Genomic DNA, 21,945 nt, shown 5'->3' with positions numbered 1-21,945 from the left:
TCAGAAGACTATCAAAATGAAAAGTTCCCACGCCGGGAATCGAACCCAGGCCGCGGCGGTGAAAGCGCCGAATCCTAACCACTAGACCACGTGGGACTTCTGATACTAATAGCCATTTTATTAGACCCAAACCTGATCATCAGGACATTGTCCTAGGATATCAGGATTAGGATAGGATATCAAACATGCAGCCCTAAGTAAAATACTCCCCGAATAAGAACGTTCGCCATGCCTAAATTATTACATGGTATAGCAAGTTTGGATAAATATCTACAAACAAGACATTAAGTTACAGAGGTAAGTTTATTTTGGTTGTCAAAATATAAGGATACGAGTTTAATCACTTTGGTTCGTGGTTTCCCCATTCAAGCCTTACAAATTTACATTGTGAGTGGGGCGTGAGTCACTATACGCGTTTTATACTAGATATTAAGTAGAGGGAAAAATGATTCACTCCCTTATCTTAGGTCGAAGGCTTGTGACGTAACAGACTTTAGCAGCCCTTAAAACAAAACAATCGGGAATCATCAAAGCTTATAAATGACTGATTTCCTCTTTTCCCGTCTGCTGGATTGTAACCAATCTTTGGCGATGTGGAGGGGTGTTTCACCGCGGATTTTTTTTCTTAGAACTTTTGCTGCCGCTTTCTCAATCAAACCCAACATCATAGGCACTCTTAAAATGTCTAGAGTTTTTTGTTGGCGCTGTTAGCCAATTATTTGCAATCCACTTTTCTCCTTTAATGACGTCACAACCACCGTGAATCGAATTGACATCCAAGTCCCCAAGAAGTTCACTGTCCAGGTCAATAAAATTGTTGTACCACATGATGGCAGTACCTTTCTTGGGCGGGATAACAAGATTAGCCATTTGACAACTGATACTCAGATTGAATTCGTCTGATTCGGGATTCGGCAGCTCCTGAGTCAAATTTTACAATAAAGTATTAGTCATTATATGTACTAATATTTGATGATATATAAGTAATCTCTTATTTTGAAGTTGTTCGATTTGAGCACATTTGGATTGAGCGTCATAAGAGAAACAGCCAATCAGAAAAATGCAAAGTGACAAAATGAAGAAAATAAGAAATCAAGATAAAAATAGAATCCTGGGAAAATCTGAGTGACCACGCCGCCATTATTTGGAAATGAAATTCGAGTCTTCTATAACGTGTACGTAAGAAAGAAATTATTCAAATTACAAATTTAAAGTATAACTTACGGTGTGCTTGCAAACGGTCAAAAACACAAGAATCATAAAGATGATAGTGACTAACAATAGAGGTCAATTCCACAAAAAATTGAACTGGATATTTAATTCTTAGGGTAGAACTAACCTCTTACCTTAAAAGTTATCGTGGAATTATCCGCCAGAGGAAATGCTGTTTCTCCTCCTTGCTCTACGTCATTGAGGTAATACAAAATAGTGACGAATCTGAGAAACAAATCAAAAAGAGCATATCTGTTTGAATGTATTCAAAATTACCCTAACACGTAAAGAAAATATCTGCAAATGAGGTATGATTAATTTATAGCAAAGCAGCTCAGCTCACCTACAAAGTCTACACTGAGGCGGCCTTAGATCCACATTTTGATGACAGCAAGGGACGCTGGGATCCATACCAGAGTCAAAGTGCGCATGATAGTGACCTGATGTTTGGTAGCGAACGACCTGAGAATGACACAAATCAGATGTCTGATGAGAGAACTTGAAAACGTGACCATTTCCACGGCAGTGAATCTAATTTTAACCAATTATTTTCATACTTTTTTAATAAAGTGGTTCCAAAACAGACGCGAGGTGCTACAGTCATAGGAAGTGGTAAACTTGAAAATAAAATGTAAAGTGGCACGATATAAGATTCTCATGATCTATCTTTTTTTTACCTGCATTGATTCACTACCTTGAAGCAGTTTTCTTGGGAGCTTCGTTAACTTAGCAATTCTGCAACAAATAAGACATTTACATTCTTAATCTTACCCATAAATAATGGACTACTGATTGAGGTTTAATTTAAACCTTTTCATGGACTTACGAGTCCAATTTACGATTTTCTCCTTCAAGTGCCCATATTTACTCACGATTTGCCGTCAAAAAATGTGTTTTTTGAATTTTTTTTATACCGTATACTAACCTTTCATGCAGGTGTCGTAAAATGTGGTCAGCAGTTTTGTCTTGACGTAACCAAGCCTGGTCGCTGTACCGGAATTTATGTTGGGGACTTGAGGTCCTCAGAAAACTCATATAGGAAAGAAGTTTCTTTATATTTCCTTCGCTTAAATAATTGGTGGTTATTTTTTCTAGGAGCAATTAAGGTAAATGCACGTTATAAGTTTCACTTGGAACAATCAAGTAAGGTTTTTAATAATTAAACTTTATTATCAAGTTATTTCCTTCCAGTCCATGACCCGTATAATTCGAGGCTAAGGAAGAAGTGCTATGGACTTAAAACTTTGTTATTGACTGGGTCACTTTCCAATTGGACTTCACGTGACACAGTTCATTCCCACGTCCAAATCTAATTCACTTACTGTATAATTAGGATTTCGCTTCAAACGATAGTACGTAGTCAGTACTGGATCAAAGGCACAATTCAATTCTTACTTATTTACCTTCGGTATTATCATCGAATGCCAACCCACAGCTTTCTAACCTTGATAAAAAGAAATATTCCACACACTGTGACTCATTGATATCATACCATCCATTTGCTTTGAGTGAGACTGAGAGGAAATTTTAATTCGTCACATGTTAGACCATTTTCATACTCACATTTGAACTATTTCCTCTTGTTTCAAGTGAAGTGATTTATACATCTTTGCAAATTTTCTGATCTGTGAAAAAAAAAGAACTTTTATGGGCCAAGTGAGCTGATTTTAATGAAAACTTAAAACAAAAAATGAAAATACTCGTGTGTTCAGATCACAGAGTCTTATCTTCCCCTTGGGCTTCAGGAGAATTTTCGAGTGGGCATCAGGAGTAAACAGGAATTGCATCTGTTTTGCTTTAAAACGCTCTCTGATTGGTTTACGAAACTGTCCCTGTCCCCTTGGTTCTTCGACACTCAATCTAAACACGCTTTATCATCCAGTGAGGGATGTCAAAAATGGCTGTGAAACACGATAATTTTTCATATAAATTATATATTTGGCGTAATTTAAAAGGTAATACTTGTGTAATCATGCTACTACACTTACTTTTGTTGACAAGTTCATTTATAATTAGTCATATAAATATTCGATATTCATTTAAAGAAATTTCCATAATTTATCCTACCTCCTCTATATCAACAACGTTATCTTTGTTTCTATCCCAGACGTTCAAGTCTCGTGCAAAATAATCCTCTTTGTCAAGAGTTGCATTTCTGTCTTGAAAGAAAACTAGCAAAAATTACTATCACATACTATGTAAACGTCCATACATTCATAGAGAGCTTACGTACATATTTCGATAATCCCGCGAAATTTCTCCAATTAATTCTCAGCTTTAAATCATACAGTGGGCGCGGGAGAAAAAGTTCAACCTCCTTTGCTTTTGAATTAAAATTTCATACCAAACTTGCATTCTGATCAGAAGATCAAACCACGTTGTGCACAACGTGAGTAAGCAAGTTCCAAAACTAGTCTGGGAAAAGATTTTATATTTAACAGAGGATTGTTGCAATTGAGCATACCCACCAACTTGTTTCAAGACCTCGTTCAAGTCTTTCTCATCAAATTTAAGAGCAACCTGACTAGCGCTGAGTCCTGCCTCCTTTGCGAGCGAAATCACGTGCTCGCATTCGTCATCGGTTAGAAAATGAGGAATTTCTAAGGATAAGGAACAGTTTTAGAATTTTTCTGTATTAAATTCTTTTAGTTTTGTATTTATTTCAGTTGTAATGATGTTTATCTTAGTTGAAGGTTAAGTCTAGAGACCCATGTGATATGCAATATTTATTCGACTTTATATCAGTATTTATTACACCGCAGTTCAATCCTTTTCAGTTGGTTTTACTTGTTCATGATAGCCACATTACAAAAAATTCTTCAAACATAACCTCACCAAATAATAATGGCCTCATAGCTCTGGTGATCAACTTGTAACTTCTTCCTTCTTCCAACTCTAACCATTGCACGTGACCTGTCTAATTAAATGCGACTACTAATGAGTGTTAGGGATCCCTCATTACTTATCACGCACCTCGGGGTCGGAAGGTTGTGTCACAACAGTTGTATTCTAATGATCCCAGTCATTGGCAGTCAATTTTCCTTCGTTCCCCTCCCGCTCCCCTTACATTCTGTTGAAGACGATTGATCCTACCCCCTGAAAACCATGTGATTCCCCAAAAATCTTCCGACGCCCTCTCCAGGTATTGGAAATGCTTTGTGCTCTCTACACAAGAGACAAGTTTTTGCTTCTTTTTTAGTATATAGCAGGTGCCAGTCAAAGCAACCAGGTTGTAGGACATCTTTGTTTTCTTAACCGTGTCCGTGATGTTATTGTTTATAACTTATGTTTTCAACTTCAAAATGTTACAGTTTGTTATATATAATTACACATCAAGATATTTTAAAAATCAAAGTTATGTTCTTATAGATTGTGTTATATCAATTGTGTTACGAAGACCACAGTTCCACCATATGAACCTAGCAACACTTTTTATTTGAATAGAAATGAATAAGAAAGTTAGTCTCAACTCAGTGATTGCTAAACTCAGTCCTTGAATGAATACCTCTCAGTTATTTGAAATAAAAAAATATCAGATAGTAGCTAAAAACTTATTTCTTTTGTTACTACCTTGTATTATTATATTCAACAGAAATAGTTACCTACTCACCCGTTTACCCTGTAGATGAACAAGTTTAAAACTATTTCTCCCGTCTTTATCAAATGACTCGTCGAAAGTAGAATATTGGGTGAGGTCTTGATCTTCCTCAAAACACGGTTCTTTTAACATTTTGTTTTTGACTGTTGTACCCTCCAATTTTGGAAGTTTAAAAAAATTAAATAAAACCATAAAAAATGACGTTCTGGTGAGATTCATAACTAAGATTGTTACTAAGTTTAGCGATCGAAAAAAAGTGAATGTCGATGTTTAACCTCCTGGTGCCATTCTGCAGGTACGAAATCTGTTCGCGTTGGCTGTTTTGATGTGAGTCACATGTGGTTGTTCTGTTTTCGACAGGATACCTTCTTTCTATGTCCATTAAGCTAATTTTTCCCTCGGCTGACAGTGAATGGTTCTCGTAACATTGAATGCGTAAGTTCCGCCCCGATCATAACAGTGGAAAAGTAAACCGTAATAGTTAAGCTGATTCCTCAGAAAAACAGGCTATCGCCGAACAAATTTTTTTCTAACTTTCCTTAAATGTTCCCTACCATTGTCTGTTTCTTTTACCATAAAACAGATGTGTCACCGTGCTTGTTTAAGAGATATGATGGGCCAAACTTACTCCATTTATGCCCGTGCTGGCACTAATCACGCGCGCCATTTAATCGGTTTACGGTGCATTTTGCGGTAGCTGGAAGCAACGGTTTTTATGGTAACAGTTGAAAACTTGATAGGAAGAATGTCTCGAGCGTATCATCGGAATAATTTAATGTATAGTCTGTGGAAAAATCCTGCACTTTTAAACAACATCGACTCAAAACGTTTCTCGAGTCGTTGCTTTCAAAGTCATACTTTGCATCCTCAAGTAACGGGCTTCGTGCACGCTTCTCGATTTATCTTTTTTTCTCTTCGATATTTTTTTTCAATTTCTCCAATTAAGAGGGGATAATTTGTTCACCAAAATTATGCAATAAAAATATAGCTCACCGCGCTCGTTCAAGAGCTAAAGACCATCCTACCTATTTTTGCGTCAGTAATCCCATAATTTTTCGAGTACTCAGAGGGTATTATGATTCAAGGACAAAAAATTGAGAAAAACATTGAATTGACGACAAAAAGAGACCTACACCGGCTGTGGTGTTGAGAATCAAAACAAAAGCTTTCCCACACCGGGAATCGAACCCGGGCCGCGGCGGTGAGAGCGCCGAATCCTAACCACTAGACCATGTGGGATTACCTCATACTTTTTACATCTGCTCGTTACAAAACAGTAGTGAACCGGTATCAACATCATAAAATTCCCTGTTTATTAACAGTACCGGACGTGTTCTAGGAATGCGAACTTGCTTATTCGCCTGATCACATGATTTTTATGCGCAGTAGAGGATGTGCAGTGCAATACTGAGGAATCAATTTAAAAAGATACTCTCTGTGTTACCTCTTAAGTAACACGACATCAATGGAAAACATACCTAACACCCTGGGTCAACGAAAGTCTCACTTGTCGACAGGTTTCTCTCAAATGAAGAAGATATGTTTGGAATGTAGGCTACATGCGCTGGGGGAAACGGAAGGTGCAATGTCTAAGGCCATGGGACGTTCGAATTCTCGTCCAAATTTCTGCACTTGCCCAAAATTTAGTAACTCTTAAAATTTGTTTATAGACAACTTTGATCTCATCAAAACGACACTTTATGTATGAATTGGACTCCATGTATCCCAATTGTTATCACAAAGATGTGTCAGCAAGATCAAAGTATCGTTTTCGAGATCATGGCTTTCTAATCAAAGTAATAAAATTAATAACTAATTCTTCTTTCTATTCAAAATAAACTACAGTAAAATTCTTTCTCTCTCCCGCCTTAATTAGCCACAATGCTATTTTGCGGGTAGGGAATAGTGTATCCTAAATCTCATTTAAGTGGTGATAATCTTGATAAGCCTGATCAACTTGGAATGCAAGGAAAACGTACTCGATTTCAACAGCAATTTATCAAAAAACATTTAATGATTCTGACTCGAAAATTACAGTAAGTTTCCTTTAAACCTATCATGGCAAAATGGGGAAAAATTGGTCACTCTTCGTCCACGGAAAGTATCATTGGAAGGTAGAATATCAAATTTAAAACAATCAGCTGGAAAAGATGAGCATTTTGATAAAAAAAAAATTATTCATTTTCCAGCAGCAATTTTTCTATGAATTCATAAAAAATTTAATTATTTTCCAGCAGGAATTCTCCTTTGAATTCGTCAAAAATGTTGTCAACTTCCTGAACACGTTCTAAGGGTATCAAAGATCTTAACTTTACATTCTTTCAAATCGGACTTTATATAAATTCTTCTAATATAAATTTAGAGGATTATATATTTTCATCACCCGAATAGCTGGTGAAGAAGTTCTTTGTATTCAGACAGAGCACATCAGTTCAATCGAGAGTCGTAAAACCCAACTCAACGCAATTAGCTATAGTTTAGAATCTGATTGGTCGAGAAATAGGGGCGAGTTTTCTGCTGGAGTATTCACATAGCGAAGTGAGAAAAACCAAAGAAACCTCGAATTACTTTGGACACTGAATTGAAAATTGCACCATTGCGTGGACCACAGATCTCTACTGATCACGATTTAAAATATTAATCTAATTAATCATGATCCCTTTTAATTTTTCTTCGATATATACTGGGAATGTGCTGGTAATTTTCATATGGTGCTGGTATCCAGTGATTGGCTATCCACTTATGTCCTCGTCTGACGTCACAGCCTCCGTGCAGGGAGTAAGGGTCTCTATTCCCAAGCCACTCGCTGTCGGAGTCAAGGTAGTGATTGTACCACATGACGGCTGTGCCTCGTTTTGGTGCTATTACCAAACTGGCGTCTTGACAGTAGTTACTGAGATTATAGGGATCTCCTTGTTGGCCTCGTTTCGCTAAAAGGATCTGTTAATTTAAAATTCTAAATATCTTAAATTCGTGAGAGATGGGGCGACATAAAGTTCAGCGCTGGACTGTATCTGAATCGAGAAGTTTGTGAGCAAACGCAAACTAAGCTTGTTACTAATAAGCAAGTTACTCCACTCTTATGATGCCCCCCTCCCCTCCCCTCCAGGAGTGTAAATGCTGCCTCCCTTCCTTGTCCCCCCCCCCCCCCCCCATAACATGTCAGGGAGACCTGACCGCGGATAAGCTATTATTCTAGGTGGAGTACTTGTGATGTTTGACGCTCCCGTTACAAACCAGGATGGGCTCCCAATACATTTACCACCGGGTGAAAGGCTGACTTTGCCACACCTATGGCGCCTTATAAACTGAACTTGCAGAAATATCTAACCTCTAGGAGGTTGGTCAATGGTTTTTAAAGGTCAAGAACATTCAGGGGATTGGAAATGAGTAGCGTGAAAAATACCAGCCAATTTTTTGCTAAGATACTTAAACATTAACAAAGTTCCATTAAAGTTAAGATCTCACCGATTGGTTCAGAGTTGAATTATCAGCCACTATAAAAGCTGTTTCGCCTCCTCCCTCAACGTCGTTCAAATAGTAAAGAATTGTGACGAATCTGGAATTTAAGAAAAGGAAATGTTTAGCATACTCTTGAGATGAGTTCCTGTGATTCACCAACGAGTAAAGGAAGATTCAAAGGCTTCTTCTTTTTACTTTCTTGTTTTTTTCTCTTTAAGGTAATCAACAGGGAATTTTATGATGTTGATACCGGTTCACTACTGTTTTGTAACGAGCAGAGGTAATCCCACATGGTCTAGTGGTTAGGATTCGGCGCTCTCACCGCCGCGGCCCGGGTTCGATTCCCGGTGTGGGAAAGCTTTTGTTTTGATTCTCAACACCACAGCCGGTGTAGGTCTCTTTTTGTCGTCAATTCAATGTTTTTCTCAATTTTTTGTCCTTGAATCATAATACCTTCTGAGTACTCGAAAAATTATGGGATTACTGACGCAAAAGGTCCAAAAAAAGGGGTCCGAGCAATCTGTCTCTATCCATTGAAAGTAGTAAAAAAGTTTATTTATTACGAATGGAAGGGATTTTAAGGGATTAATGTTTAATCCAAGTTAATGTTCCTAACCTGTATTGTTTTATTTGTCATACTTTTGGCACAGGGGTTAAAGATCGACCGGGAGAGTCGCACAAAGAAAGAGAATCAAAATAAAAACTTCCCACGCCGGGAATCGAACCCGGGCCGCGGCGGTGAGAGCGCCGAATCCTAACCACTAGACCACGTGGGATTGCAACGACTGGATAAACCATCTAACTATCACCTCACTCCCTTTATAGCTTGTATCTTATTTACCTGCAGATGCGACATGGCAGAGTTTTGTTTCTCGTCTGGTGACAGCATATCAATTTGTCGTTGCCAGTGCCCGAGGAGTCGTAGTGGGCGTGGTAATGTCCATACTTGTCGTATTTAACCACCTATGACAGGAAAAAACCTGCAACTAATGCAATAGTGTAAAGCCCTTCAAAATCACTGCATTGGGTGGGTAAGATTTAGTGGAAATTCTACTGAGCACCCTTTATTTTGTCTCAACTCACCTGAAGTGATTCGGCACCTTCTACTATCTCACGAGGAAGCTGGGTTAACTTTACAACTCTAATATTTGAAACAAAAATCAGTCTTCATTAAAGTAGGTTAAATATGTTCCTGTCGAGTTAAATATCAGGACCTCCTGACGGGGCAGCTTAAGTGAGAGGAGGTGAGGAAAGAAGACTTCCTTTTTTTTCCTGTCTGCTTAGAAAAGCTTCGAACAATACCATTATCGTGAATGAAAGCGATCTTCGCAGTAATGAACACTACTTAAGTAGCAGTAGTGAAAAGAAGGCCTGAAAAAAATTCAGGCCTGTGCGGGATTTGTCACGGTTTATTTGGGACTAACACATTGACCAGCTCCCAATTGGCTTGTTAGGCGCCGGTATCGCAGAGGTCATGGGTTCAAATTCCGTACAGGCCTGAATTTTTTTTCAGGCCTTCTTTTCACTATTACTTAAGTAGTGTTCATTACTGCGAAGATCGCTTTCATCCACGTCTTTAACCGCAGTTCAAATATATGACTTTCATATATTCACAACCGTTTAACACCATTATCGGGACAAGTTTTTACTGAGCACGTACCCATCAACCCTAACCCTAACATCAGTATCCTTATTAAATGAATAAAAATGAATGAATAGATAAATAAATAAATTAACTGATTAATAAAAGAAATGAAGTCGTTGGTGCTCTTAGGTATATTCTCGAATACAGATCTCAAGCATCGAGTAAAGATGACTGAAGAGGACAAGAATGGAGAGATCGTATGTTCTCTTTTAACGATATAGTGACGTTAAGTGCAAGTAATTTTGTTAAATCACACACCTGTCAATAATTTTATTTTGTATTGGGTCTGGGTTGGTGCTGTGTAACCAGGCCGTGTGACTGTAGCGCGATCTATGTCTTGGGTGTTTCCTTGCCATTGTCTTCACGAACTTGAAGAGATCATTCGCGTCCATTTTTCTGTATGTGTCATAGCTCACGGCTCCTATGCATGAAACAAAGACAATTTTGATCCACCGAACGGAAAGTCTTAAGATTTAAGGAGTTGACTGAGTTACATGTATTATCTTCATTGACATCATCATTGCGAAGAAGCATTACATATCGACATTCCTATCTTAGCAGTATGGCAGTTAAACTGCCCAGCCTGCCACGATACGTCTCCTATAATACAGTGGTAGACCGTCCGAAGTACTGATATGAAGGTGTCAGGTTCAGCTCCCATTAAGAGTACTCGGAGTTCTTTTTCTCCGAGTATGCCTGTATCATTCGCTGAATAAAATCGTCTTTCACCACAAAAAACTGATTTCAATAAGCTATCGTTTTCTAACCTAGACAAACTTTACATGTTCGACGACAGTTTCTTAGCATCCAGTTAGCATGATCCGGGTGGAGGCATTTTCCTTCTTTTTCCAGAGAAGAGCAGTTGGCTGCCAGGTCTTCACATCCACAATTTCTACACGCTTTCCTACAGGTGAGTAGCATCCAAACTGGAAAGTTCTCACATTCTCCGTCCTGCGCGTATTTGGAGCAATCAGCTTCATTATCATCGCAGAGGAGGCCTATAAATTAAGGTTTTTCTTTAGTAAGAAAAGCTGTAGAGCCAGTGGAAAAAGCAAAGAGACGATAAAAAAACAAAACAAAAGAACATTACACCAGAGATCAAAATAGAAAAAAAAAACCGTAAAATTGTTAAACAAATGCGCATTGAAAATTTGTTTTTTTGCTCTTTTCTACTGGCGGTCTTTCGTCACAATTTAATTAAAGATGACCTTCTCTTATTACCATATCTCGTGTTCGTACCTCCCAAAAAAGTGGGCACGCCGTGAAAAACAATATTTGTTGGATAGTGGGAGGGAAATATTTTTTTCCTACAACCTGTTTAATCAACTTAGCTTAATTTTTTTTCAGTCAGGTCAAATTTTGATGTTTACAAAGCAAAAGCCGCGTGCTTTTTAAAATTGCTTTTATCAATAGTACTTACCTGAACCAAACTGTGTGACGTTCAAATCTAAAAACCTGTAGTTGTGCCAGATAAAACCAAACAAGGATACGATTATAGCAAGCGACGTAATAAATGTATGTAGATTCACGATAGGTGAAGGATCATCGGGAATGTATATTTGATATTAGAGAACATTCGTCTTAAGTGCATGGGCATTTATAGGAAAGCACAAGGTAATCGTACAGTGAACTGTTGTAGGTTATCTGGTTCAGTGCACTTAACCGCATATGACATGACCCTTTTTGCCATTTGACTTCAAATATTTCCAACATTCACTATTATGTCAAATACTTGCATTTCTTGTAGATCTTGTTCATCCAAGTACATGAAAAATAATCTTTCTACTGCCTTACTGAACTAAAACAAAGACAAAACATAAAAATCGCAAACTTTAAAAAAAATTGACCACAACTTTTTTAATTTCACCACAAAAACTTTCGCGCCCAGAAATAAAATCAAAACTTAAGAAAACTTTTTTATTCTTCTTTGCATATTAATTTTGTTTTTGCTTTTCGCTGAAGCGAAGATCTGGAAGTGAAATTTTTCTCTCTTCATACAACATATTGACCCAGTAGAGGAAATAACAAATTTCAAATGTAGCCAAAATATTGCATTTGCAAATTGGATATTCAGTCATAATGTCTACAAAACCCTTCGTTGCTGACCACAAAGGAAGTTTAAACTTCCTGCGTTATAGTCGTCTTGCTCATCATGAGATCATAATTTTACTTCTTTAAGCCATTTGTAGGTTCGTACGGCAAAAGTTTTGGGCTGTTGTATATTACGATTACATTGATTGTACCTCATATCCCGTGAGTATACCATCCTCATCACGGTCCAAATCATCAAAGTCAAGAACCCTTCCATCTGAAAAGCCAATCACAAAAGTAAACTAAAACTGACAGGAGAAAGTATGCAATCATTCATGAATTATTTCAATGAGCACTAATAAGCACAGTACTTGACCCAGCAAAACAAATGTTACTAGCTCTGATCCAGGCGAAGAATCCCGCAGGAGAAATATTGTATTACTAAACTTTTAGGTTATCAAACTCAGCAATAGACTAGTGAAAAAAAATTTTCTCCACTTACCTTCACATACCTCACAGCTCTGCTGGCAGTTTTTTAACATATACCCAGGATTTTTCTCACATTCTCCATATTTGGCCCATCTCACACATCTGTAGTCATCGTCATAACAACTACCTATACAAATCGACAATTAAATGATATAGAGACTAATTACTAGAAAAAGAAACTCTTCTTAGAAATAAACATCTACTATAGAGCCGATCCACTCACTCCCTAACTAGGCAACTGAAACACAGTATACTCAAGCAACGAAAAGAAGCCTAAATATTTCAGGCTCGACGAGATTCGAACCCAGGCCTCCCAGATACTGGTTGGGTATTATCACCAACTGAGCCAAGAAGCCACTCGTTGCTAATAGCCTAACTAATATCTGGGAGGCCCGGGTTCGGATCCCGTGGAAGCCAGAATCTGCTATTTCTTTAAAATTACAGACCACCTGCGAGGGGCATTTTTCTTTGAGTTTTACCCTCAAGTCAAATAACAAAAAGTTGTGATAGCACGTAAGAGTTTTTTTTTTCTTTTTACTCACTAGCAAACTTATCTTGTTCCTCAGGTAAAGCAACTTCGCTCAACTCAAGTCCTGTTTCCTTTGCTTTTTGCATAATATGCTGGCATTCCTCTTCAGTCAAAAAATTTGGTATCTCTAAAAATGAAATACAGAAAAGCCACGTTTTATTCCCTTCCCTTTGATTTATATTCATCAGCGTCATAGTCCTCCCACGGTGGTTATCAGTTATTCAATTTACATCTATTTTTGGCACTCTCGAATTGATAACAAAAACATGTGTTATGAATGCTCCATGAAAAAAAAAATTAGGAACGTCTCAAATTGCAAAATATTCTTCTACCAAAGTGACTTTATGACTGCCACCTGTGTTTTCATGATCACAAACGTTGACTCCATTACAACCATTCATTTCATTGACGGGTACTCTCTCTCTAGCTTTAATGTCACGTGTCTTTTTTCCACAAGCAAGAACTGAAACGTCTAGAGCGGCCTAATTTGTAAGTTTTGGAGGTATCAATAACCAGAGAAATGAGTACACTGAAGTCTCCTAACTTTAATATGAAAACGTAAAACGTACCAAAAACAGGAGGTTTGAGTGCTCGAGTGATAATTTTGTGGGTTTCCCCTTCAACTAAGTGCTCTTGACTCACATGACCGACCTGCAAGAAAAATCGTTGAAAGAGTATCAGAAAGCTTAAAATCTAATTCGCTAAGGAAACCGAGAATATTTTAAAACTGCACTTTAAAATGACGAAATAATTATGAAAGCCACCACCTTTTAATATCTTCTTCACCAGTATAGAATAAGTGCAGTCAAAAGTCTGGGTTAATAAATAAATGAAAACAGTTTTGCAATGTTGCTTACCACTGTTTGAACTTGTTCTTCATAGCTAACAGGCAATATCTTGAACTAAGGCGAAACGATTCTTGTGTTTACAATATCAATTAGACATCGATCGTATTTGAGATAATGGAAAAGCCTTGGAAGCTTCAAAAGATAGTAAGCTACCAGCACTGCTATGAATACTCATGCAGGTTTTACGTGAAAACGAAGCAGGTAGCTGATTTCCACCTACACAAGGAAACATCGTTTTGACTATAATGTACTAATAATGTTTAATCTATTTTACCCCGGAGAGTAAAATATTAAGAATAGATATCATTACTAGCGAAGGAATATAAAGGAGTCTCAAGTCAGGTTAACACTTTAACATTTAAAATTATTTCTAATAATTTATACGTCGACATCCTTTTCACGTGTATTGCAGGCTGTAATTTTTAGTTTATTTATCAGATAAGTTTAAATAGTTTGAGGAAAAATACCTGTTTTCCATCTATGCGAATGAGTTTTCGTTTCAAGAGCGGCTGTCTTTTGACGCTGCAAGTACCTTGCTGACTTGATACATTCGCGGAGTAACATTTCTCCTTTGTCACAATATTTGGCGGATGGCTCCATTTTACAGACAAAGCACTAAGTAAAGTGCAGCTTAGACATAGGATAACTATCGCTTCTGTCAAAATTAGGCGCATCTTAAAGCTCCAACGTCAGCTAAGATTATCAAACTGTCAAATTAAATTGAGCCACTGCGAAACTGAATTATGTCTTGCTTAGGTAAAAAAGACTTTGCTGAAACAATACTTACACCTGTTGCTGAATCGACTGGACGACAACAGGTTTGAAGCAAGTCACCCACGATTTATGCAAATGAATAGCATTATTTCGTCGTTATCCTTTTGCAACATACCACCTGGTAGTCAAAACATTTTCAGACCAGAATTCCTAACTCATGAGGTTCATGTTTCCAAGTATAACTGTAAATTATTATCACTTTGTCGGGCATTGTGGCGCACTGTGCCGGCTGAAATGGAGGTTTTGGCGTGCTTCAATGTATTTTGGCCCGCCTGCATGCTCACGTGATTGTTTCAGGCTGTTTTGTTGACATTTTTCAATTTTTATTTTCACCCTACCCTGTGTTACTGATAGTAATACAGTTTATGCTCTTGGCCATAAATACGTTTTGGGACTTTTAACTCTGGTCATTTTGACTCTGAATTGGGCCCAAAACATATTCACGCCAACTAACACAAATGCTATCGTTCTAATAACGGTTTGATTACCGCCAGTAACTTTTGGTCTGTTCATAGTTTAACGTATTTCCTTTGAATCTCTCTTGGAGAAAATAATTGATCCTGTTCAACAAGACCTGCAACAATTTTTTCCCATTCGTTTACCATCATCAGTAAAGTACAAGTAGAATTCGGACAATCGTAGAGCATAGTTAAGTTACAGATCTTAGTTTCTTTTTTCCGCCCATCTCTCAATAATTAAATATCTTTTGGCGCGACGCTCATTTCAATCAAAAGCATAACTTAAGCCAAACAATTATCCCAAAAGCAAAATCAACATTTTTACCGCGATGATGCTGTTTTTGTTCTTCATAGGCCCGTTAGCAATCTTTATCGTGAGAAGAAAATTAATCAATTTTTCACAATTAAACAAAGGGGATTGCCTTTTAAGCAACATTCTTATTATAACTCAAAATAAGAATTTTACGTTACTCTTGATTTTTTTAACTTCAGCCAAACTTCTAGACACTTAATTAATGACTAACGCATTCAATCTCCACGTAAGAAATTTGAGGTCGACGATATGACAACACTTTCATTAGTGGTTCCTCGTGAACAGCGTGAACAGACATGTAAATAAATCTTCGTCACCACAAATTTAGCAAACCTTCTTGCTATTGTTTCAAAAAGAGAAAAAGAAACAAGGCCAATAAAATTTTCTCATGCAACCAATAATTCTGGAATACCCCCAAAATAGAAAAAGCACTGCGCACCGGATTTCAGAGCTCAGCGATGTAGTCCAAAATTTTAATTTTTCTCAATTTCTTTGTAATATATTCGCTTAAATTGGAAAATCTACGAAGAATATTATCCCGTTTAACTTACCCCTGTGTACAAATATATCGTCATGTTCATTGATATTTCACTCAAAAGTTTTATGAATGAAGGCAATGTCATTATCAGAACCTTGCAAATTGACGCTCGAAATTATTGCTTTTTTCGAAAACTTAAAAATCTAGATTACCTCATGAGCCAAAACTTTATAAAACGGACAGTACGCATACAATCTTTAATTAAAGCCGTCAAAAGTCTGATCTTCGGCTTTTAAATGTAAATAAACAGAATTGCTCTGATCAAATAATCCTTTAATTAACTCTTGCGCGGAGCAGCTGTAGATGACTTGTAAAATCAAAAAACAAATTAAACTCATCGTTAGTGCTGAGAGGATAATTCAGCCGTGAAACACTAAGAACATCTTCACCGAAACATTAAAGCATGAACCTAACAGAAGGTAAGAAGATTCCTGTTATCTCTCTGGTTTACAAATATGAATCTTGTTTGTGGCCCTCGCAAGCGAAGGTGTTTTCTGTTGCCGGTTGGTACACCTTACGGATTATGGTCCACTCACATTTTTTTGCTTTGATCCTCGTTCGTGAGAAATGACTTAAACATTTTTTTATTATTATCTTTTTTTTTATAACAAAAGGTCTACTTCTTTTTTTAATTTATTTTAGCCGACGATTTTTCACTCGGAAGTGAAATAAGCACCCAATTGACAATAAGTGAAATAACCCTCATCGAAGTAACTTGCAAAATTGCAATCTTTTAATTAGAAGGTGACATATTGCTCCTACCTTAAAGCCTCTAGGTTTTTATTTTTCTTTTCTATTTTTTCTTTTGCCTTTTTTTGATGGCAGTACTTTTCCTTTCTTATTTGCTCAATCCAACCAACGGGGGCTCTTTGCTTTTTGACTGAAATGTAGATGAACGTGCCAAATTCAGTTTTCTTTTACTCCCCATCAGTTTATCTGCCAGACCAAAGATTGTATTTTTTTTTTAAATTTCTTCACTGATTCAAGCTGTGTATATAATTGTTTTTAAAATGCAATCACTGCATGACGGTAGACGAAAAATTTTTCATATTGGAACATACTGAGATTCATAATCATTATTCGCGAAATTTTTCGTGTTGAAGTAAATATCGACCGAATTAGCTGATGGCCCATCAGTTGTTTTCCATATTCATGTGTTTTGAATCGTGTCATCTGTTGAAAAAAAATGGCTGTATGCAATTTATCAAGATTAATTTAACCACGATGAGATTGTTACGCGACGAGTGTAATCTGACTACGATGCGGTAAAAAAGAAATCGACTTGGTATCTGAAATGAAGCAATATGACTTGGGGCTTTTCAGCATAATCCCAATTAAATACGCTTTGTCTGCCAATGCTTTGAATATATAACTCCACCTTTTTTTCAAAATGGCTAGAATCATTTTGTTATTTTGTTTGGCGAAAAGCCATGGATATCCGTTTTACCTTAATTTCTCAAGTCGTAATAATCTCTGAAACAACATCCAGTAGTTATTTGACCATTCAAGGACCATCATACATAAGATGAAGTGCGGCTGTTCGTCAATGCGCATAATAAAAGTCTTCTTTCATTCCTTTTGTGCCATGATACTGAATATTCATCTTGAAACATGATTCATTTAAGCAATATACTTCATCAAAATAAACTTTTCAGAGAATATCTAATTTTTAGTAACATTTGTTTGATGCAAAGAGAGTAAGAGTTTAGCGGCTAAAGACAAATAGATGTTGACGAGTATAATAAACAACTCCCACTCAGAATCTAACTAGGGATTTACGGGTTGGAAAAATTACCTTTAGTAGCAATGAAAAATTTATATCATTAAAATATTTTAAGGAGGAAACTGTCTCAAAAAATGCTCGCCTTTTTTCATCGTAAATTGCAAAGAGTGAAAAAAGTTGATTTCCGAAACTGAAAACATAAATTGGCCACCGCGAAGAGTTTAAGCCTTTAAACTCATTACGATGGCTAACTTACGTTTCAACTCACTTGATGACACCGGCTATCCTGCTTCACTCTCCCACCGACACAGCACCACAGTTTCTTTAGAAACTTACCCCCTTTATTAATTTTGAAACTGTCCAGTAGTAGGTAATAATCATAAAAGGAAATTGTCAGATGTTAAATAATATGAAAACACGTGTACACCAAGCACATTTAGTTCATCATTAATCCCGACGCTGAAGATTCATCTCAAGCTATATACTTCACCAGAATTAGATTTTCGGAGAATGTCTCATTTTCGATAACATTTGCTTGATAAAAAAAAAGTAAGGGGTTTGTTGCTAAAAATAAATAGATGCTGACAAGCATAATAAATAATTCACACTCAGGTTCTAAATTTAGGATACATACCTGTCAATGACTGTGTATGCCAAACGTTCATAAACCTCTTTCAGTTCCCCACTTTGTAATTCAAATGCGGTGCAAATGAGTAAATCTATTTACAAAAACAATGATTAAGAAGTGATAACGGGTTAGAGCAATCAAACAAATTTTGAATTTCTTTCAAATTAGAGCAGCTGCTTCAGTTTCTATCGGTCGTAGGAAATGAGCGTTTACAGAACAGCGCTCGGCTCATTGGATACTGGTCTAGTGGATACTAGTAGAGGAGTTCATGCCCCATCGACAGGACAATGAATACAACTGCAGGGTGAAATGGTGATTTACAGGTTGGAAAAATTACATATAGTAGCATGGTAAAATTTATATGATTAAGAGATTTAAGCGGGAAATTGCCACAAACAAAGCTCGCCTTATTTCATCGTAAATTGCAAACAGTGCAAGCAGTTTATTTCCGAAACTGTCCAGCACTAGGTGATTATCATAGAATGCAATTGTTAGATCCTCTATGATATGAAAACACATGTACACCAAGCAAATGTAGTTCATCGTTTATTCTAAACTAGGTACTGTATAACTTAATTTCACCGTACAACAACGGCCTAAAAGGTAGGGAAAGAGAATTAATTTAACAAAATATGCCTCTACTCATGCGAGAAAGTAAGTTATACGAGTTTATATTACTAGACTTTCCTTTCTGCGCAAATGAACCTCGGAGAGAACCTTTTATAAATATGAATTTTATTATTCGCAATTCAAAATAAGATGTGAATAGCAGCCAAGCTTTGCCTTTTAAAAGGAAAAAACAGTCTTGAATGATAATCTGCGGTCTGCACTAATTTATCAACACCCGTGGAACGTATTGATGTATAACACTTCAGTCCATAAACTCATCAGATTCAGATGTAATTTTTCCGATTGCTTATAAAATTATTTGGCAACATTTTTTCACCGAATAAATATATTCTGATCATATCGAAAGAGGACGCGTCAACATTTTTGCTGTTCATATATTTATGTATGAATACAATAGTAACATAAATTGATATTCTTCCTTTTTGTCATCCCCGATCACTTACTTTTAATAAATAATGCGAAACGATCTTAAATTTTGAATAATTTCTGTTCGAAAATGAGCGAAATCATTTGTAAAGTATCTGCGTCCCTCAGATAATTCGCAATTCTAAGTTACTATGGGGACGATGCGGGGGGGGGGGGGGGGGCAATTATCAGAGAGCCATCGTTCTTGTAACACTCAAGAGCTCTTGAAAACAAAATAAATCCCCACAATCAAATTCATAGTTATTTCAATTTAGAGTAGTTTAAAAAGGACTTGAAAATGAAGTCCAAATTTAATCACACTCTTTTATTTTAGTTTTCGTTTTCCGCCCTATCAGTTTCACGCTTGCGTCTCTCAAAAGGCTTTTAACACGTAATTGTTGAACTTGGAAGCTGACAATATTGATCCTCTTCTGCATATTATCAAAATATTGTGACACTTCTGCTGACACTTTGAGTGCTTTTTACTGACATTTTCGTAAGATCCCAACTGTTTGTTTATTATCTATGGAAAAAAATGCAAAAACCTGAGCTTTTCATGATATTGGAAGCTTATTAAAAAAAAAAAAGTCTCCATCTTTATACCTAGAAACACGTCAATGCCTCAGTTAAGCGGCTAAAAGGGCAAGGCAAATTTTTCGTTGATGGGATAAACATTCCCACTGTTGAAGGTACGTTTGTCTTTATTAAGTATGCCTTACGTTTACTTTTGAGAAGTTCGGCTCTGTTAGCTTGCTTTAGTTTGCAGGTGAGATACAAAACGTTATGGTATAATTCCGTTGAATTTGTTTCGACAGCAACGTTTTACAGTACACGAATGGGATGATCGACCAAGTAGAATCGCGTAATACTGGCAACCTTGGTTCGATGAGGTGCATGCTCACATTTTCAAGATTTTGTGTCCTCTATAACAAACAACTCATTTTGCAAATGATGAGTAATATGCAGTATTTGTGTAGATATTTCAAGTTTATGGCTATTTTATGTTGTGTATTGAGTCAGGACAAACCTTTTTTTTTAATATAAAACTAAACACAATGAAGAGAGCTAATCGAACAACAAAATAGCCGTGAATAACCTTTCCAAATTAACTACTATGGTTACTTGTTCAGGGAAACATAGTTAACTAACAACTTCCAATTAAGGAAAATTACCAAAGATCATAAGTGCCGTCAAAAATCGATTTTCACACAACCTAACGCGTAATATCAGAACAATTTCCTGTTTATACCACTTCAAAGTCATCAAGTTTTAAAACGAAGTACGATTAATTGAATAAGTTGACACATGCATGGAATACGTTCAACTTCGAGTATTTGTCTTGATATTTATCGTCCTTTGCATGAGTTCAAAACGATTTCTTTCATTTGCATTTTAGCATGTATGTTAAATTTGTCTTTTGTTTTTTTTCTTTGTCATAACCAACAGAATATAACATTTTGCTATAACTGTTTCCTTCCATCATTTTTTGAATATCTTTTTTCATTTTCTGCAGGAGGTACATCCCATAATTACACCGCAGCTTTTTCATTGTGATGTCAACGAACTCCGACAGCGACATGGACGCCAAGAAGTTAGAATTTTTCTGGGGCCCAGTTCCCAAATACTACTGGGTTCTTAGCGCTATAAATGGACTAATTACCCTGATATGTAATGGATTAGTCATCTTCATAATACTTAAACGAGAAAGGCTTTACCGAAATCCTTGCAACTGGTTACTTTTATCGCTGGCTTTTTCTGACCTAACAGTGGGAATAATTATGATCCCGTCGCTGTTTCTCTGCTACTTTTCGACCATACCATGCGACTGGAATGTGAACAAAATTCTGTACGACCTGTTTCTTTACATTTCCGTCACAAATCTTTGTTTTCTCACTATGGATAGATACATTGCAGTGGTGTTTCCTCTGAAATACAGCTTGCTTATCCCTCGAAAGTCCACCATCAAGTTGTTAGTAACAGCTTGGCTATTTCCTCTGGTTGTATGCGGTGTTTCTCTTGTGATAAATCTGCTCTCCATAGCCGAAACATCAAAAAAAATTTTAGAACATGTATTTGTGGTCATAAAAGTTACCACATTTGAATTGCTGCCTTGTGCGTTAATGCTACTTGCCTACATACACATCTTTCAAATAAGCCGAAGACACGCCAGACACATAAACTCCCTTCACAGAAGCTTAAGGAGAAGGAGTGATAGCACAGCCAGTGAAACAAAATGGCGCGCAAAATCGACCATAAAAGTGTTCTGTGTAGTTGTTCCTCTTTTCGTTATTTGTTGGACTCTAGCATCGTGGCGAGAGATTTGTTCGGAGTTCAACCGCTGCTCAATACCTCCGACCGCCGTTCACATTTCGCGACTTCTGTTAAAGGGGCACTCCATGATTGATCCTATCGTCTACGCACTACATAAAAAAGACATTCGCAAGGAGCTATTTCAGACCGCCGGCATGTCTCATCTGCTTACACTTGACATTCGGCCGCGAAGCTTTAGGAGTGGCAGTGAAAATTCCTATACAGTTTCATGCGAAAGAGACGCGCCTCGAATGGAAAATGACATTGACAACTTTGGCACCTACACTGCTCTGTAACAACCATGGCGCGGTGAAAATACTTTGGATATGATTCTTAAAGCAACTTTCCTTCA

The 21,945-nt window shown here is 37.0% G+C and overlaps 3 protein-coding genes and 4 non-coding genes across 8 annotated transcripts; 2 read left to right on the top strand and 5 right to left on the bottom strand.

Moving 5' to 3' along the window:
- Positions 1–24: 24 nt before the first annotated feature.
- On the bottom strand, positions 25–96 carry Trnae-uuc (transfer RNA glutamic acid (anticodon UUC)). Its single transcript has one exon. It is a non-coding gene; the product is annotated as a tRNA-Glu (tRNA).
- A 197-nt stretch (positions 97–293) lies between these two features.
- LOC113674218 (transmembrane prolyl 4-hydroxylase) lies at positions 294–5,129 on the bottom strand. The gene is made up of 11 exons (XM_027190691.2): positions 4,823–5,129; positions 4,048–4,129; positions 3,681–3,812; positions 3,280–3,371; positions 2,776–2,837; positions 2,616–2,656; positions 2,138–2,303; positions 1,890–1,947; positions 1,556–1,674; positions 1,347–1,437; positions 294–921 (listed from the first exon to the last, which is right to left on the bottom strand). Exons 1-11 carry the CDS (start codon positions 5,027–5,029, stop codon positions 649–651), a joined length of 1,323 nt encoding a protein of 440 aa, XP_027046492.2. The 5' UTR covers positions 5,030–5,129; the 3' UTR covers positions 294–648.
- An 848-nt stretch (positions 5,130–5,977) lies between these two features.
- Trnae-cuc (transfer RNA glutamic acid (anticodon CUC)) lies at positions 5,978–6,049 on the bottom strand. Its single transcript has one exon. It is a non-coding gene; the product is annotated as a tRNA-Glu (tRNA).
- A 744-nt stretch (positions 6,050–6,793) lies between these two features.
- Positions 6,794–14,824, bottom strand: LOC113674253 (transmembrane prolyl 4-hydroxylase). 2 transcript variants are annotated; one of them, XM_089199747.1, is made up of 13 exons: positions 14,282–14,824; positions 13,536–13,617; positions 12,980–13,093; positions 12,451–12,564; positions 12,161–12,225; positions 11,654–11,715; positions 11,338–11,372; positions 10,685–10,915; positions 10,176–10,338; positions 9,356–9,413; positions 9,114–9,235; positions 8,279–8,369; positions 6,794–7,750 (listed from the first exon to the last, which is right to left on the bottom strand). In XM_089199747.1, exons 1-13 carry the CDS (start codon positions 14,486–14,488, stop codon positions 7,457–7,459), a joined length of 1,638 nt encoding a protein of 545 aa, XP_089055873.1. In that variant the 5' UTR covers positions 14,489–14,824; the 3' UTR covers positions 6,794–7,456. The 2 variants fall into 2 exon arrangements, with proteins under 2 accessions (XP_089055873.1, XP_089055874.1); XM_089199748.1 differs by lacking the exon at positions 14,282–14,824 and adding an exon at positions 13,824–13,935.
- Positions 8,557–8,628, top strand: Trnae-cuc (transfer RNA glutamic acid (anticodon CUC)). The gene has a single exon. It is a non-coding gene; the product is annotated as a tRNA-Glu (tRNA).
- On the bottom strand, positions 8,977–9,048 carry Trnae-cuc (transfer RNA glutamic acid (anticodon CUC)). The gene has a single exon. It is a non-coding gene; the product is annotated as a tRNA-Glu (tRNA).
- A 6,012-nt stretch (positions 14,825–20,836) lies between the features above and the next one.
- On the top strand, positions 20,837–21,889 carry LOC113674260 (trace amine-associated receptor 7d). The gene has a single exon (XM_089199751.1). The coding sequence runs from the start codon at positions 20,837–20,839 to the stop codon at positions 21,887–21,889; it is 1,053 nt and encodes a 350-aa protein (XP_089055877.1).
- The last annotated feature ends 56 nt before the right edge of the window (positions 21,890–21,945 follow it).

This window comes from Pocillopora damicornis, chromosome 3, assembly GCF_964200805.1.
Source record: "Pocillopora damicornis chromosome 3, jaPocDami1.2, whole genome shotgun sequence".
Classification (NCBI taxonomy): Eukaryota; Metazoa; Cnidaria; class Anthozoa; order Scleractinia; family Pocilloporidae; genus Pocillopora; species Pocillopora damicornis.
Note: the sequence above shows the minus strand (reverse complement) of the source record. Positions and strands in the feature narration are given on the sequence as shown.